The 17,945-nt window shown below is 49.7% G+C and overlaps 1 protein-coding gene across 1 annotated transcript in view; it reads right to left on the bottom strand.

Moving 5' to 3' along the window:
* LOC140428899 (protein-glutamine gamma-glutamyltransferase 2-like) overlaps window positions 1-17,945 on the bottom strand; it is an 84,110-nt gene that overhangs the window by 16,577 nt on the left and 49,588 nt on the right. Inside the window, exons 7-9 of the mRNA XM_072515546.1 lie at window positions 16,693-16,828; window positions 3,458-3,561; window positions 929-1,171 (exon numbers count right to left, since the gene is read on the bottom strand). Coding sequence (XP_072371647.1) covers window positions 929-1,171; window positions 3,458-3,561; window positions 16,693-16,828 — 483 coding nt within the window. The remainder of the gene's footprint in view (window positions 1-928; window positions 1,172-3,457; window positions 3,562-16,692; window positions 16,829-17,945) is intronic.

Genomic DNA, 17,945 nt, shown 5'->3' with positions numbered 1-17,945 from the left:
TCTCACGAGCTGTAGCGAGCAGAGTGGATCCCAGAAGAGGGATCCCCCGGCATCTACCGGCCACACTGCCTTCCGGCGCAATGTAGCCAGTAGATAGTGCTCAGTTTCTCTTTATTTACACCATCAAAACACTTGATGATTTTTAAACACCTCTATTAAATCTCTCCTTGACTTTCTTTGCTATAAAGGGAATGACCTCAGCTCCTCTAATCACTCCACTGGAATGAAAACACTCAGCAGTTTAATGAGCACCTCTTCCTGCCTTTCAGAAACTAGGCTTCATGCTTCAGAATGGTGGCCTTAGGCCAGGGTCAGACTAAATTTTCCCTTTCATCCTCCATTTGACAAAAACAAACAAGTTAAAGCTGCAGTTATTTTTTTAGGCTGTTTGAATTTGGAAAGTGTTTCTGGCAAAGTCCTTATTGTGTGTAATGAATGCTTCAGGGTGCATGTATTAAAGGATGATCTTGATGTTGGCATTTGGCAAAATCCTTCCTCAGTCTCGGTTTTCCAAGGAATCCCAGTATTAACACCCAATTGCACCTTACCAGTTTTGATAGAGCAGTTACCTGCTCCCTCGTGTGGTTTAAACTGTATAACAAATATTTTTATTCACTGTTTCTTCCTATTCCTATAAACTATGCTTGAACCTGTTGAAACATGTCTAAGATGTGCAGATTAGATGGATTGGCCGTGCGAAATTGCCCCTTAGTGTCCAGGAATGTTCGACTTAGCTATGGGGGGGGGGCACTCGATGGGCCAAATGGCCTCATTCTGCACTGTAGAGATTCTATGTTTCTAAAGATCATTCAGTCACTCAATTATCCACTGAGGGAAGATTAAATATAACTCACTAACTTGTTTTCAAGTGTTACCTTTAACCTTCAATGTTGATGCTAATTAGAATGCCAGCCTGATCGCTGCTTACCCTCCTCATATTTGTAATTGTGTGTGATATCTTCACGCTCATCACTGCCAACAGCCTTTGTACTGATTTTCCGGCCAATTAATCGATGATTAACACCAATCTGCTTTTTTGTTCCATCGTTACAGACAACCCACGAGGCAAAATCTGCATTGACTTCAGCAAAGACAAACGGGGTATCAAATTTCAGATTGACATTTCCATTTTTAATGGCTTTAACTGGAGCCGGTCCACAGCAATAGATTCCTGAAAAGAATAAAACTGAACATCACCACCATGTCAACCTTGCAACACTGCATTCTGTTCTTTTGAACATTAAAAAAATGTGCAATATCTGGAATTGTCAAAGCATTTGTAACATTCTGCAGCTTAAGGAATTCTTCCTCTGTGTACCCGAACAGGCGCCGGAATGTGGCGACTAGGGGCTTTCCACAGTAACTTCATTGCAGTGTTAATGTAAGCCTACTTGTTACAATAAAGAGTATTATTATAATCAATTTAACTATTTATTCATTAATTATGTTGTCAATAATGGTTATTCAGAAGTGATTGTTTCAGATAACATATGCTGTAAGAATTACGATTTTAAGGCAGATGGCTATCATCTAAATCTCATATTTATCTTCTGAAAACATCTTGGGTTGAATTTAATGCATATTGATTTCACATCTGCCTAATAGAAAAGCCAGTCAGCAACTCATCAACTTTAAAAAGGCTTCCCCACACTGGTAATATGCTGGAAGTGATCTTAATGAGACGAGAGTGGGACTTGTATCCCTCAGAGAAAGGAAGTCCCGCCCTCGAGAGCATGTTGGCCATTCTCATTGGCTGACGGCTGAGTAATCTCAGCAACACCAGAATGCAGTAGTGTGACAAAAAAGAAGTCCCGACAAGAAAACAACATGCCTAACAGGCCTAGCTGAGTCTGGGGGTTTTGATCGGAGAGGCATTGAAGACCCTGGCGAGGGGTGACGATGAAGGGTGCTGATGTCTGGGAGGAGGCACATAGGAGGGGCATGGCCCAATGAATACAGGGGGCTCCCCAAAGGAAATATCTTCTTCTTTCCCAACTTTTATCTTGTGTAAGCAAAGTGACAGCTGGCCACTTATTTTATAATGATCGTCTTTGTTTTCACAAGTAGACTTATGTTAACACTGCAATGGAGTTACTGTGAAAAGCCCCGAGTCGCCACGTTCCGGTGCCTGTTCGGGTACACAGAATGTCCAAATTACCAAACAACACGTCTTTCAGGACTTGTGGGAGGAAACTGGAGCACCCGGAGGAAACCCATGCAGGCACAGGGAGAACATGCAGATTCCACACAGACAGTGACCCAAGCGGGAATCGAACCTGGTACCCTGGAGCTGTGAAGCTACAGTGCTAACCACTGTGCTACCCTACTGCCCTTCGTGCCTCCTTTCCCATACTGTGCCCCCTGTACTCCTGTTTAGTGTTAACCAATGAAATCAAATTAAACAAACTGGAGCAAAAGTTAAATGGGCAACCGCCTTCAAGGGTTGCATTAAACAAAAAATAAATCAGAAAGGAAATATAAAACTTCAAACCAAGATGGGATTAAAGGGGTCAATAAAGCACTGCAGTGACCAATGGTCACGTTATATGTACTATGGTGCCAGGGGTGGAAAGAGGCCCTTAATTGGGTTTTCATTGGCAACTTAAGGGCCTCATTAGAACTAAGGTTAGGCAGGCTGCCTGACCCACTACTTGCTCACCATAATATGAGAGGCAGCTCGGGCATGGGTGGGAAGGCTGTCAGCTGGCCACCCTACTGATTTTATGCACCTCCCCAGCCTTCAACATACTAGCAAGGGGGTGCTTGGTTGAGAGTGTAAAATTCCACCTCCTCTCCCCACCCCACTTTATCTTTTTCACCTGATAAATTTCCTGTGGTGTAACAGTTTGGGAATTGCAGGGTAGTTTTTATAGCTGCTTACATAGCCTGCACCTTATAAGGTCAAGCTCAAGTGTCCCCAAAAGTACAGATCTAAATAAGCAAGGGGCTTTTCACAGTAACTTCATTGAAGCCTACTTGTGACAATAAGCAATTATTATTATGTCCAGATATCGAAAGCCGACTGCAAGCTCTGGAAGTCAATTAGAGGGCAATTGGAACAGTTTGGAAATCTTCAGCTTCAGGTCAAAAAAGCTCAACTTAAAAAGATTGGCCTTTTTTTAAAGGAATGCTTTGCGTCCGAGATAAAGAGTGAAACGCACAGGAGTTAGTTAGGAACAATTTTTGGCAGTACTTTTGCCAGACGAGAAATTTGTAACAGCTACAAATAGACTTGACATGCTATTTGGTTGAAGGATGAATTATTCCTGGTTTATTTGATGACAATCTGAAGTTGATTATGGTGCCTTGCAAAGATTTGTTTTGGAGAACCATTTACCTCACCCTCAGGGGACCATATCATTTTTGTTTGCCAAAGGAAAGTCTCAAACTAAGCACATCACAGTAAATGGCACTTACCCAAAATTATTATTGTATACACCATGATATGCACCCTTACCATCACTTCTCTCCTGTGGTGTTGGGTCTAGTACTTGCCAACCATCGTAGCCTGGCTTCAGATCAGGGCGTGTCATCCAAGACTCAATCCAACAGTGGAAATTCCTTCAGTGTTACAGAGAGTAACTATAGTTAATAACTGCTACCCTATTAATTGGATTTTTATAATTTAGTCGTAAAACTAGCTTTACAGGCATGCCTTCATCCTCTTCGGATCATGAGTTTGTGAAAGTTTTCAACAGTGAAATTAAGAACTGGCTTGGAAGGTGTAAATGTCTTAACTTCTCTATTAAAAAGTGGTTATGTCACTCCCACGAGGCACTTAAAACTGCGTCAATGTTTTCAAACCCCATTTGGTCCTTCAAAAGGCTACGTGCTATACTGCCTACCATGAACTCTTACCGTCCATTTATTCGCACCTTCTCAAAGGCAATTCAGGATGGACAATTAATGCTGGCCATCTCCCAGGGAAGAATTTTTAAACCATCTCCTGAAGTTAAGCTTTTGCAAAAGTCCACAAATACACTTCAGCATATTTATACATCCCTTAATCCTGGCCTGTTGTCTTCAACATAGCACATACACATATTTTGGGTTGAAAATAAAATAATTTATTACTTTAACCTATTGTTGTTGATTCAGAGTTGGGTACCTATTATCCATCCAATAGGAAAGAAACAGTTGGATCAGTACTCTTATTTCTCAGTTTATTGATGTTCCATTTTAAGGCATACAAGACCAGTTTGGACCAGTATTCCAATGTCCCCATTCTTACTGTTTCTTACCTTCAGGGCACATGGGGGTGGGGGGGGGTCTGTTTGGGAACCTGTAATAGCAAAATCCCGGCAGAGTTGTAAGATGACCCGCAATGGGTCCTTTAAGTATAAAAACATGTCTTCCTCCCTCTTCTACTCTCGGAGAAAGGACTGTGGGTGCGATTTAATGGAAAAGAAACAGAGTCCCATGTCGGGGCAGATTTAGCCGGATGTTTCCCACTCCGCTCACCTGGCATCCCAATCTCTAGACCCCCCATTCTCAGCTTCCGGAATCAACACCAGTGCCCTAAAATTGGGGTCCTTGAGCCCCTTGAACCCTACCTTACAAGGGCAGCACCACCCCTGCCCAAAACCCAGCATGGACAAAATGCCACCCACGTGTACCGAGGTACAGTGAGAAGTATTGTTCTGTGTATAGTCCAGGCAGATCGTTCCATACATGAAAAAACATAGGACATACATAAATACACAATGTAACTCCAGGTGCTCCGGTTCCCTCCCAAAAGTACTGAAAGACATGCTTGTTAGGTGAATTGGAAATTCTGAATTCTCCCTCTGTGTACCCGAACAAGTGCCGGAGTGTGGCGACTAGGGGCTTTTCACAGTAACTTCGTTGCAGTGTTAATATAAGCCTACTTGTGACAATAATAAAGATTATTATTATGAGACACAGGCATCGGGGAAGCATACAGGAGTGCAGTACTACTCAGTTAAAAAGATGGTCAGGATTCTCATAGTCATAGAATTTGCAGTGCAGAAGGAGGCCATTCGGCCCATCGAGTCTGCACCGGCTCTTGGAAAGAGCACCCTACCCAAGATTAACACCTCCACCCTATCCCCACAACCCCATAACCCAGTAACCCCAGATTTTCCGATTTTCAGGCTATGTCCGGAGGATCTATGAAACTTTACGTTAAAAAAATTGGCGCAGCCCCAGCACCGATCCTTCGACCAGTGAGGGCTGGCAGCTGCACCACGTAATAAGCCCGGTCTCCACAACGAAAACGGCCAGAGAATTGGCGGGTCTGTCGCTGCGCATGTACACAGCGACGGCCTGCAGCTGTCACGCTGTACAACATGGTGCCGGCTGTGCGCGGACTCGACTTGTCAGATAGTGCCCCCCTGGACACCTCCTCACTACCCCCTGGACATCCCCCACCAATACCCCCAGCCCTCGACGAAACCCCCCTGGCCAGCAGTACAGCTCCCGTCCGACTATCCGCAGTCGCCAAGCCGGGTTCCTGACCGCCGAGACCCCACATTCACGCGCGGTTGGGAACTCGGCCCATTGGTTGCAGAGCATCAGGGGATAGCCTTCAGGTAATGTCCTGAGGCCGTCCCAACAGAGTGCGGTGTACTCCTTGCTGATGAAAACAGGCATTGCCCCCGATTCCATCCTAAAAAGGGATTTTTCGCCCTATCGCATTATGAAATCGGCGCCGGGGAACGGAGAATCCCGTCCCAGGTGTGAAGAGATCAAGGGCAGGATTCCTGATTGCCGTCGCCGAAATCGAGTTCTGCAATCAACCGGAGAATCCTTTTTTACGCTGGAATCGGGCGTGGCGGGGTTTTCCGAATGCTCTGCCCCCTCAAAAATGGCATATTTGAGGAGTACGACGCACGCCATTGGGACCGCATCAAGATGTCACCTGAGGCCCTCCCCTGATGCTCCACCCCCAATGGGCCGACATCCCGATGGCGTGAGACACGTGTCCTCTCAACCTTTGTGAATCTGGCGTGGCGCCCAGCGGCACCACAGTCGGGAGGGGGAGCCATTCAGCTGGTAGGGAGGGGCTTCGGTGGCAGCTGGGGGGATTGGTGGGGTGTGGTCCAGGGGTGGCGAGGGCGATTACAGGAGGGAACTATCTTGCAGCCCGGGTCCACGAGTGACCGGCGCCATGGTGTACGACGCACCCGCCACAGGCCGCCGCCATGAGCATACGCAGCCACGGACCAGGCCATTCTTCCTCTGTATTGGCAAGTAAAGTTGGGGGCTTTATGTGGCGCGGCTGCTAGCCCCCCCCCACTGGACGAAGCATCGGTGTGGAGGTGCCGCCGACTTTTTGGTCATAAGACCAGGTGCTTCCTTCGGATATAGCCGCAAAATCGAAGAATCCAGCCCCAGATCAGTCCATAAACGGGTAATTCTGGAGTTTGGTAATAGCGGAGAAGAAGCTGTTTTTGAATCTGTTCGTGCGTGGTCACAGACATTTGTATCTCCTGCCCAATGGAAGAGGTTGGAAGAGAGAGTAACCCGGGTGGGAGGGGTCATTGATTACGCTGACCACTTTCCGAAGGCAGTGGGAGGTGCAGAGTCAATGGATGGGAGGCGGGTTCGCATGATGGAGTGGGTTGTGTTCACGACTATGTAGTTTCTTACGGTCTTGGGCCGAGCAGTTGCCATATCAGGCTGTGATGCCGCCAGATAGGATTCGTTCCTTGGGCATCTGTAAAAATTGGTCTGAGTCAATGTAGACATGCTAAATTTCCTTAACTTCCTCAGGAAGTATAGGCGCTGTTGTGCTTTCTTGGTTGTAGCGTTGACGTGGGTGGACCAGGACAGATTGTTGGTGATGTGCACACCTAGTAATTTGAAGCTGTCAACTATCCCCAACTTTTCACCATTAATGCAGACAGGGGTGTATACAATACTTTGCTTCCTAAAATCAAATACCAGCTCTTTAGGTTAGCTGACATTGAAAATGAGATTGTTGTCATTGCACCATGCCACTAGGTTCTCTATCTCCCTCCAGTCCTGTGCCTCATCATTGTTCAGGAACCGACCTGTAATGATATGTATATTAACTGCGATGTAAAGAGTTAACAAGTTAATGATAATGCTTCTTACCACTAGAGGAAACCACGGAACAGTCATATATGTATCATGTGACTTGGAGATTCTGGGAGTGATAAGATAGTGAGGCATGAGAGAGCAGTTGTACTTGAGAAAGTCTGTTAGTTAGAGGTAGCATAGTTTAATGTAGAAACTGTCCTGGGAATGTCCCTTTAAGAAATGTTTTTGTCTTATCACATGACTTCAGTGATGTCATTGTGTGGGTGGAGCTGGGCTGTGGCTCTGTGGGATTTTACTTTTGCTTTGAGTTTAGACTGGTTTTGAATTGCCCAGGTTGAAAGAAGTGTCTCTCTATCTTCATTTTAAAAGCTGTTTTTAGACTACTTGGTAACTTAAAAGATATAATTGCTTTCTGGAAGAATTTCAAACCTGCTATTTGGAAAGGGGAATAAGAATATCAATAACAAGTCTTAGACCAGTAAGAGAGCCATGTTCTGGGCCACACCTTTGAAAAGGGGTTTCTGGTTATTGAATTGGAACAGTTAAGGGGGAATTCATTAAGTGTTATACATAGATTACTGTAGCTGTGTGGGGTATTTATGTTTGTTGTTGATAAAAAATTCTTACTGTGTGTTTATACAAATGTTACGTAAATTCTTAGAATAAAGCTTGGTTTTTTGATTAAAAAGCACCTCAGAGCTCTGTTGAATAGCACCTGAAAGACCGGCTCTTGTGCTCATCCTAGCCAAATTCAACAAAAGGTTATAGGTCAGGTGAACTCCATAATATACTTTGGTGTTTTATAAACCCTGGCCCATAACAAATCCTTCGATTTTAGGAATGTGATCGAATCTTAATTAGTAGTTTATAAATTTATAGTTTTGTTCGTTAACCATGCTTTGTGTTCTTTATTCAACACTACACATCCCAGCCATCCAGATAAAACAAAATAGAGAACAACATACTACCAGAAGTGGACACCTTTAAATGGTAAAGAACTCAACATGACCCACTACGGTTGTGTCATCAGCAAACTTGCAGAAGCAGTTGGAGCCAAATTTTGCCACACAGTCGTGTGTGTACAGGGAGCATAGAAGGGGGCTAAGTAGGCAGCCTTGCGGGGCCCTGGTATTGAGGAGGTATTGTTGTTAATCCTTACAGGTTGTGGTCTATGGGTTAGTAAATCGAGGATTCAGTTGCAGAGGGAGGAATGAAGTCCTACGTTTTGGAGTTTTGATTTGAGCTTGACTGGGATTATGGTGAAGAGGATGGAGCTGTAGTCAATGAATAAGAGTCTGACAAGAGTCCTTGTTGTCGAGATGCTCCAGTGTAGGGCCAGGGAGGTAGAGCCTGCTGTGCACCAGTTGTGGTAGTATGCAAATTCATAGAATTTACAGTTCAGATGGAGGCCATTCAGCCTATTGAGTCTGCACCGGCCCTTAGAAAGCGCACCTTACGGGCTTCCGGTTCGGCAGCTCTCGACAGAAACTGACTTTTGGGCTCTTTTTAGGGCCCCCAGCAGGAGCTGTTCAACGGTTCCCAGTGTGGGAAGGTGATAGTATCAGTTCCCCGGCACTGTATGGATAGGACCAGGAGTGGAGCGGTGAAAAAAGTAGTTTTGGAGCAGCGAAAAGTGCGGGGGAGGAAAATCAAGATGGTGGCGGGTGAACACCAGGCAACGTGGGCACAGTGGTCGCAGGAACAGCAGGAGTTTTTCCAGTGCTGCTTCACGGAATTGAAGGCAGAGCTGTTGGAGCCGATGAAGGCTTCGATAGACAAGCTGCTCGAGACCCAGAAGGCCCAAGGGGCGGCGATCCGGGAGGTGCGGCAAAAGGAGAACGAGGACGAGATCTTGGGCCTGGCGGTGAAGGTAGAGGCGCACAAGGCGATGCATAAGAAATGGCAGGAGAAGTTCGAGGACATGGAGAACCGATTGAGGAGGAAGAACCTGCGGATTCTGGGTCTCGCGGAGGGAGTGGAGGGGTCGGATGTTGGAGCATACGTGGTCACGATGTTGAACACGTTGATGGGCATGGGGGCCTTCCCGGGGCCCCTGGAGCTGGAGGGGGCCCACCGAGTCCTGGCAAGGAGGCTCATGCCCAACAAGCCGCCGCGGGCGGTGCTGGTGCGGTTCCACCGCTTCGTGGACAGGCAGTGTGTCCTAAGGTGGGCAAAGAAGGAGCGGAGCAGCAGGTGGGAGAATGCAGAGGTCCGGATATACCAGGACTGGAGCGCGGAGCTGGCCAAGAAGAGGGCCGGGTACAATCGGGCTAAGGCGGCTCTGCATCGGAAGGGGGTGAAATTTGGAATGTTCCATCCGGCGAGACTGTGGGTCACTTTCAAGGACCGCCACCACTACTTTGAGATGCCAGAGGGGGCGTGGACCTTTATCCAGGCCGAACAGTCGGACTCGGATTGAGGGTCGGCTGAGAGGGAATGTTGAGAGGGGATTGATGTGATTCTTGTGTTTAAGGGGGATGTTCTGTTCTGTTTGGTACTGTTTTCTTTTTGGGTGCTGGGTGAGGTAGGGTAAAATGGTTCGTAGTGGGGGGTTGGTGAGAGTGTGGCGTCGGTGGTTGGAGGAGGGGGCCCCATTGGGGGAGGGGAGAGGGGAGGCCCCAGGTGGGGGAGCTGGGATTAGGCCACGAAAGGGAACTCAGGGGGCGGGGCCGGCTTGGTGGAAAGCACGGGTTTTTCTCCCGTGCTAGGGAAGGAAGGGGGCGGGATCAGGGGGAGGGGTGGTGCTGGAGAGGAGTACCCGCTGATGGACAGGAGTGGGGGGGGGGGGGGGGAGATTCTCACACTGGGGGGGTTGATGGAGTGGCGGGAGCAGCTGGGGTCAGCAGGAATCAGCTGACTTACGGGAGTGCTCTGGGGCAGCAACACAGCTAGGGGGGGGACCTAGCTGGGGGGAGGCGGGGGATGAACTGGGTTGCTGCTGCATTGGCCAAAGAGGAACTGGAGCCTGAAGAGAGAGTAGGGGCAGGGGTGTGCCACTGGCGGGAACGGAGAGTGCGGGAGGCGCGGGCACGCGGCTGGACTAGAAAGGGAGATGGCTAACCGGCAGGGTGAGGGGTGGGGGGGCAGCCCCCTGATCCAGCTGATAACTTGGAATGTGAGAGGCCTGAACGGGCCGGTCAAGAGGGCCCGTGTGTTCGCGCACCTGAAGGGACTGAAGGCAGATGTGGTGATGCTCCAGGAGACGCATTTGAGGGTAGCAGACCAGGTTAGGCTGAGAAAGGGGTGGGTAGGGCAGGTTTTCCACTCGGGGTTGGACGCAAAGAATCGAGGGGTGGCGATTCTGGTGGCAAGCGGGTGTCGTTTGAGGCGCTGAGCATCATGGCAGACAATGGAGGTAGGTACATGATGATGAGCGGTAAGTTGCAGGGGGTGCGAGTGGTCTTGGTGAATGTGTGTGCCCTGAATTGGGACAATGCCGGATTTATGTGGCGCATATTGGGCCGGATTCTGGACCTGGAGGCAGGGAACTTGGTAATGGGGGAGGGGGCTTTAATACAGTATTGCATCTAGCATTGGACCGCTCTAGATCCAGGACAGGTAAGAGGCCGGCGGCGTCCAAGGTGTTGAGGGGGTTTATGGACCAGATGGGAGGAATGGACCCATGGAGGTTTGTTAGGCCGGGGGCCAGGGAATTCTCTTTCTTTTCCCACGTCCATAAAGCCTACTCCCGGATTGACTTCTTCGTTTTGAGCAGGGCGCTGATCCCGAGGGTGTAGGACACGGAGTATTTGGCCACAGCCATCTCAGACCAAGCCCCGCACTGGGTGGAGCTCGAGCTAGGGGAGGAGAGGGACCAGCACCCGCTGTGGCGCCTGGAGGTGGGTTTGCTGGCGGATGAGGAGGTGAGCGGGCGGATCCGGGGGTGCATTGGAAGATACCTAGAGGTGAACGATAATGGGGAGGTGCAGGTAGGGGTGGTCTGGGAGGCGCTGAAGGCGGTGTTTAGGGGAGAGCTAATCTCCACTAGGACCCACAAGGAGGGTGAGGAGAGGAGAGAGAGGGAGCGGTTGGTGGGGGAGATTTTAAGGGTAGATAGGAGGTATGCAGAGGTCCCCGAGGAGGGACTACTCAAGGAGCGACAAAGCCTCCAGGCCGAGTTCGACCTGTTGACTACCAAGAAGGCAGAGGTGCAGTGGAGGAAGGCGCAAGAGGCGGTGTATGAATACGGGGAGAAGGCTAGCCGGATGCTGGCACACCAGCTTCGGAAGCGGGAGGCAGTGAGGGAGATTGGGGGAAGTTAGGAATAAATGGGGGGGAACACGGTGCGGAGTGGGGTGGGGATAAATGGGGTATTTAGAGACTTCTATGAGGGGCTGGAAAGGTCTGAACCTCCGACGGAGGAGGGGGGGATGCATCGTTTTCTGGACCGGCTGAGGTTCCCGAGGGTAGAGGAGGGGCAGGTGGCGGGGCTTGGGGCACCGGTAGGGCTGGTGGAGCTGACTAAGGGGCTGGGGAGTATGCAGGCGGGGAAGGCACCGGGGCCAGATGGGTTCCCGGTGGAATTTTACAGGAAGTATATGGACCTGTTGGGCCCACTACTAGTGAGGACTTTCAATGAGGCGAGAGAGGGGAGGGCCCAACCCCCGGCGATGTCCAGGGCGCTGATCTCGCTGATCTTGAAGCGGGACAAGGACCCTTTACAGTGTGGGTCGTATAGGCCAATCTCGCTCCTCAACGTGGATGAGAAGCAGTTAGCGAAGGTGTTGGCTACCAGAATTGAGGACTGTGTTCCGGGGTGATCGACGAGGACCAGACGGGTTTCGTGAAGGGAAGGCAGCTAAACACCAATGTGCGGAGGCTCCTAAATGTAATCATGGTGCCTGCAGCGGAGGGGGAAGCGGAGATAGCGGTGGCTATGGATGCGGAGAAGGCCTTCGATAGGGTGGAGTGGGGTTACCTGTGGGAAGTGTTGAGGAGGTTCGGGTTCAGGGAGGGGTTCGTTAGTTGTGTTAGGTTACTGTACGAAGCCCCGGTGGCGAGTGTGGCCACAAATCGGAGGAGGTCGGAATACTTTCGGCTGTACCGGGGGACGAGGCAGGAGTGCCCCCTATCCCCCCTGCTATTTGCGGAGGCAATTGAACCTTTGGCGATGGCTTTGAGGGAGTCCAGGAACTGGAGGGGGCTGGTGAGGGGGGGGGGGGGGGGGGGGGGGATACCAGGAACACCGGGTATCGCTGTATGCAGACAACCTGTTACTGTATGTGGCGGACCCGGTGGGGGGGGGATGCCGGAGGTGATGCGGATCCTCAGGGAGTTTGGAGACTTTTCCGGGTATAAGCTCAACATGGGGAAGAGTGAGCTATTCGTGATACACCCAGGGAACCAGGGAAGGGGGATAGACGAGCTTCCACTGAAGAGGGCGGAAGGGAGTTTTTGATACCTAGGGATCCAGGTGGCCAGGAGCTGGGGGGCCCTACACAAGCTCAACTTGACGAGGCTCGTGGAGCAGGAGTTTAAAAGGTGGGATATGCTGCCACTCTCCCTGGCGGGTAGGGTACAGTCGGTGAAGATGACGGTGCTCCCGAGGTTCCTTTTTATATTCCAGTGCCTCCCCATCCTGATCCTTAAGGCCTTTTTTAAGCGGGTCAGCAGGAGCATCAAAGGGTTTGTATGGGCGAAAAAGACCCCGAGGGTGAGAAGGGTGTTTCTGGAATGGAGCAGGGACAGAGGAGGGCTAGCATTGCCTAATCTGTGTGGGTACTACTGGGCTGAAAATGTGGCGATGATACGCAAGTGGGTAATGGAGGGGGAGGGGGCGGCGTGGAAGAGGCTGGAGATGGCGTCCTGTGTGGGCACGAGCCTGAGAGCGCTGGTGACGGCATCACTGCCGCTCCCGCCGACAAGGTACACCACGAGTCCAGTGGTGGCGGCGACCCTCAAAACTTGGGGGCAGTGAAGATGCCACAGGGGGGAGGCAGAGGCCTCGGTGTGGTCCCCGATCCGAGAAAACCATCGGTTTGTCCCGGGGAGAATGGATGAGGGGTTCCTGAGCTGGCACAGAGCAGGTATTAGAAGGATGGGGGACCTGTTTATAGATGCGACGTTTGCGAGCCTTGGGGGGTTGGAGGAAAAACCCAGGCTCCCCCCTGGAAATGCCTTCAGGTACATGCAGGTAAGGACGTTTGTAAGACGGCAGGTGAGAGAATTTCCGCTGCTACCAGCACATAGAATCGAGGATAGGGTGCACTCGGGGGTGTGGGTTGGGGAAGGCAAGGTCTCGGCGATCTACCAGGAGATGCAGGAGGAGGAGGAGGCCTCGGTGGAGGAGCTGAAAGGTAAATGGGAGGAGGAGCTGGGGGAGGAGATAGACGAGGGTACGTGGGCGGACGCCCTGGGTAGGGTAAATTCTTCCTCCTCTTGCGCCAGGCTTAGCCTGATACAATTTAAGGTTCTGCACAGGGCGCACATGACTGGGGCAAGGCTGAGTCGTTTTTTTGGAGCGGAGGACAGGTGTGTGAGGTGTTCGGGGAGCCCAGCAATCATGCCCACATGTTCTGGGCGTGCCCAGCGCTGGATGGGTTCTGGAGGGGCGTTGCGAGGATGGTGTCTAAGGTGGTAAACACCCGGGTTAAGCCGAGTTGGGGGCTTGCACTATTTGGGGTATCGGACGAGCCGGGAGTGCAGGAGGCGAAAGTGGCCGGTATTCTGGCCTTTGCGTCCCTGGTAGCCCAGCGGAGGATTCTGCTACAGTGGAAGGATGCAAGGCCCCCAAGCGTGGAAGCCTGGATCAGCGACATGGCAGGGTTCATTAAATTGGAGAGGGTAAAATTTGCCTTAAGAGGATCTGTGCAAGGGTTCTTCAGGCGGTGGCAACCTTTCCTAGACTTTCTAGCGGAGTGTTAGGAGGTGGTCAGCAGCAGCAGCAACCCGGGGCGGGGTGGGGGGGGGGTACTTTATATTTACTACTGTGTTTATTACCGTTTAATGGGGGGCTTGTATATTGGGGGAATACGTGACATAGCTATAAGATGTTTATTTATGTGTTCTTTGTTTTTTCTTATTTCTGTAAGGGGGGGGGGTTTGTTGAAAATATGTAAAAAATTTGAATAAAAACATTAAACAAAAAAGAAAGCGCCCCTTACTTAAGCCCATGCCTCATTCCTATCCCTATAACACAGTAACCCCACCTAATCTTTTGGACACTAAGAGACAATTTAGCATTGCCAATCCACCTAACCTGCACATCTTTGGGCTGTGGGAAGAAACCGGAGCATCCGAAGGAAACCAACACAGACATGGGGAGAGCATGCAGACTCCACACAGAGAGGCACCCGAGGCCGGACTTGAACCTGGGTCCCTGGAGGGGTGAGACAGCAGTGCTAACCACTTTGCCATCATGCCGCCCCTGCACCGTGCAGTGGATCAAGGCATTCTGGGTGTATGGAATTGATGTATCTAATGACCAACCTCTCGAAGCAATTCATAATGATAGATGTCAAGGCCACCGGATGGTAGTCATTGAGGCACGTTGCCTGGTTCTTGTTTAGCACCGGTATGATAGTGGTCTTCTTGAAGCAGGTGGGAAGCTTGGAACGGAGTAGGAAGAAGTTAAAGATGTCTGCGAACACACCCACCAGTTGGTCCATGCAGGATCTGAGTGCACGACCACGGACTGTCAGGACCCGTTGCTTTCCAAGGGTTCACTTTCAAGGAGGCCCATCTGACTTCGGAAGCTGTGACCCTAGGTATGCATGTGTCCGAGGCTGCTGGGGCAGTCAACAACGGTTTGTTGGTTTCCTGCTCGAAACGAGCGTAGAATGCATTGACTTCATTGGGGAGGGGTGTGCTGCTGCCGGGAATTCTACTTGGCTTTGCTTTATAGCCCATTATGTTGTTTAACCCTTGCCACAATCGACGAGCGTCCGTGTCGTTTGTCTGTGACTCTAGCTTAGTCTGGTATTGTCTCAATGATCAATGAGGTCCCACTCTTTACGAATTCCTTCAGTAACTCCCTGTGCTAACAGGGAGCCAGCTAATCAGGGTCCAGACCTATTTTCTAGGTCAGCTGGCAGTCTCCAGATAGCGTTTCAGTACTCTAAAAGTTAAGTTAGTGTTTCTGTTTCACGAGTCTTAATCTCAGGAAACCACTACACCAGAAAGTATAATCATTTCCAGAAGCACACCAATTTTTACAAGCGCCGTTTCTAATTAGAATCGGGGCGAAATTCTCCGGAAACGGCGCGATGTCCACCGACTGGCGCCCAAAACGGCACTAATCAGTCGGGCATCGCGCCACCCCAAAGGTGCGGAATGCTCCGCATTTTTGGGGGCCGAGCCCCAACCTTGAGGGGCTAGGCTCGCGCCGGACTAATTTCCCCCCCGCCAGCTGGCGGAAAGGGTCTTTGGTGCCCCTCCAGCTGGCGCGGAAATGACATCTCCGGGCGGCGCATGCGCGGGAGCATCAGCGGCCGCTGACGGCATTCACGCGCATGCGCAGTGGAGGGAGTCTCTTCCGCCTCCGCCATGGTGGAGACCGTGGCGAAGGCAGAAGGGAAAGAGTGCCCCCACGGCACAGGCCCGTCCACGGATCGGTGGACCCCGATCGCGGGTCAGGCCACCGTGGGGGCACCTCCCGGGGCCAGATCGCCCTGCGCCCCCCCCCAGGACCCCGGAGCCCGCCCACGCCGCCTTGTCCCGCCGGTAAGGTAGGTGGTTTAATCTACGCCGGCGGGACTTCGGCCTATCTGGGCCGGAGAATCGCGGGGAGGGGGCCTGCCATGCGGCGCGGTTCCCGCCCCCGCTGAATCTCTGGTGGTGGAGAATTCGGCAACCGGCGGGGCCGGGATTCAGGCCAGCCCCCGGCGATTCACCGGCCCGGCGGGGGGGTCAGAGAATCTCGCCCATGGTCTGAGAGGAGGTTTCCTCTCTCCACGGTGGTTAATGTAATTGAAGACCTGCTGTCTCGAAACACAGCACAGCGGAAACCTTTACCCTACATGTTTGAAACTTTCCTGAGTAAAAGTGCTTCGTGGATATGAGCTGTTCAGTGGCCCGTTGCATTGTCAATAGTAAAGAAAGATGAAGGTAATGTGACTGTGGGATCAGCCAAGCATTTCACATAACTCCCAATGTTTTATTACATTGATATTGTCAGAAAGGAACATCGCGCACGATGTCTAATGGATGGTTCATTCCATTTTGCAGTTTGAGATTATTAACTAAAAACTTGCCTCAATGTCTGTTCCTGTGGGTGAATAAAGTGTGATTTCACATCATAATATGTACTTTGTGCAGGACATATTGAGCAGTCACAGAGGAATTAAGCTGCTAAATAATAACACATGACACTTAGGCTGGAATATCTGACTCCATTGACACCAATGCAACTGGCCATTGATACTTGAGGAAAAGATTTTCCTGATCCAGTGATTTAAATCAATACAAGAAAAATAGCTGGTTGTATATCTAGAAATTTCTTTGCAAGGCATGCTTTATTAGTATTTGCACGAAGAAGATTTATTTGATGTTTGCTGTAGTAATTAAGATCGCTGTCAGCTGCAGAAACAGTGAACAACCCCCCAATCTCATCCTCATAAATTCTGATCCATTATTGTTTCTCTGAAAAGATTAGGCCATGCTTTTCAATTTCTATCAGACTTTCCGAATGAATTAATGCAGTAAATGAAGTGATGGAACTCAACTTACCAGATACTATCTCCTGAACTTCTCACCCTTTTTCCATTCTCATCGACGAAGCTGTCAATTCTCAGATCTTTATCTGCGTCGTGAGCAGAGTTGAAATTTGTAATGGTTCGAGTGGCAATTCCCAGACACCTCAAGACTAGAACAAAGTGACAAGTGTTAGTATGGGTCCCCTATGGATGGCATTTGTGACTGTGATAATCAAGTCGGGCTCCACTCAACACCAGTTATTCGATTTGTCACTTGTCGCTAAAAGATTGAAAGAAAGATAACAGTACACTTGGTTCAAAACAGCTCAGGAATGGGCTGCTTGTTGCAATGCACCGACATTAGATCGCAACTGTATGATAACACGGGCAACATGGTAGCACAGTGGGTAGCACTGTTGCTTCACAGCTCCAGGATCCCAGGTTTGATTCCTGGCTGGGTCACTGTCTGTGCAGAGTCTGCATGTTCTCCCTGTGCCTGCGTCTGTTTCCTCCGGGTGCTCTGGTTTCCTCCCACAGTCCAAAGATGTGCAGGTTAGATGGATTGGCCATGCTAAATTGCCCTTAGTGTCCAAAATGTTGGATGGAGTTACAGGGATGGGATGGAGGGCTGGTGCAGACTCGATGGGCCAAATGACCTCCTTCTGGGCTGTAAATTCTATGAAATTTCTATTTCTATAACTGCTGGAAACTGGATGTTGTTGGTAATAATTTGTGATGGAAAGGACCCTCAACAACTGATTGAAATTAAAACAAGTACATCTCATTCTGTTTAGCACTGATTGAAATATTGAGGGAGGAGAGAAAATCCCAGACATTTTAATTGTTGGATTCTTCAAATTTGTCCCTGTTCATGAGCAAGCATCCCATGGGAAAACATTTGTTGCTTCAAAACATCAAATATGGGAACAAGAAATGACAGGAAAGTTCAGTAAGGGCTGCCTGAGGCTTCAGAAAAATGTTAAAAATAGAAGTTAAAAATGAAAGTGCTAAGACTTGAAATTCCACAAGGACTCTCCTAACGTTGGAAGATTGTCAGAAAATCTGGTTCACCAATATAGTGCATTATGGGCCAGGGTTTAGAAAATTCCAAAGTATATCATGGAGTTAACCTGACCCACAACTTTTAATAGATTTTGATTATGGGGAGCACAAGGGCCCACTTTGCAGGTGTGATGCAACAGAGAACTAAAAATATTTTAAAAACAAAACAATGTTTATTCTATGAATCCAGTCAACATTTTGTAAACCCACAGTAAACATCTTGCC

The sequence above is a fragment of the Scyliorhinus torazame genome, chromosome 8 (assembly GCF_047496885.1).
Source record: "Scyliorhinus torazame isolate Kashiwa2021f chromosome 8, sScyTor2.1, whole genome shotgun sequence".
NCBI classification, from domain to species: domain Eukaryota; kingdom Metazoa; phylum Chordata; class Chondrichthyes; order Carcharhiniformes; family Scyliorhinidae; genus Scyliorhinus; species Scyliorhinus torazame.
The sequence above is the reverse complement of the archived record's forward strand: the minus strand, read 5'-3'. Positions and strand labels throughout refer to the sequence as shown.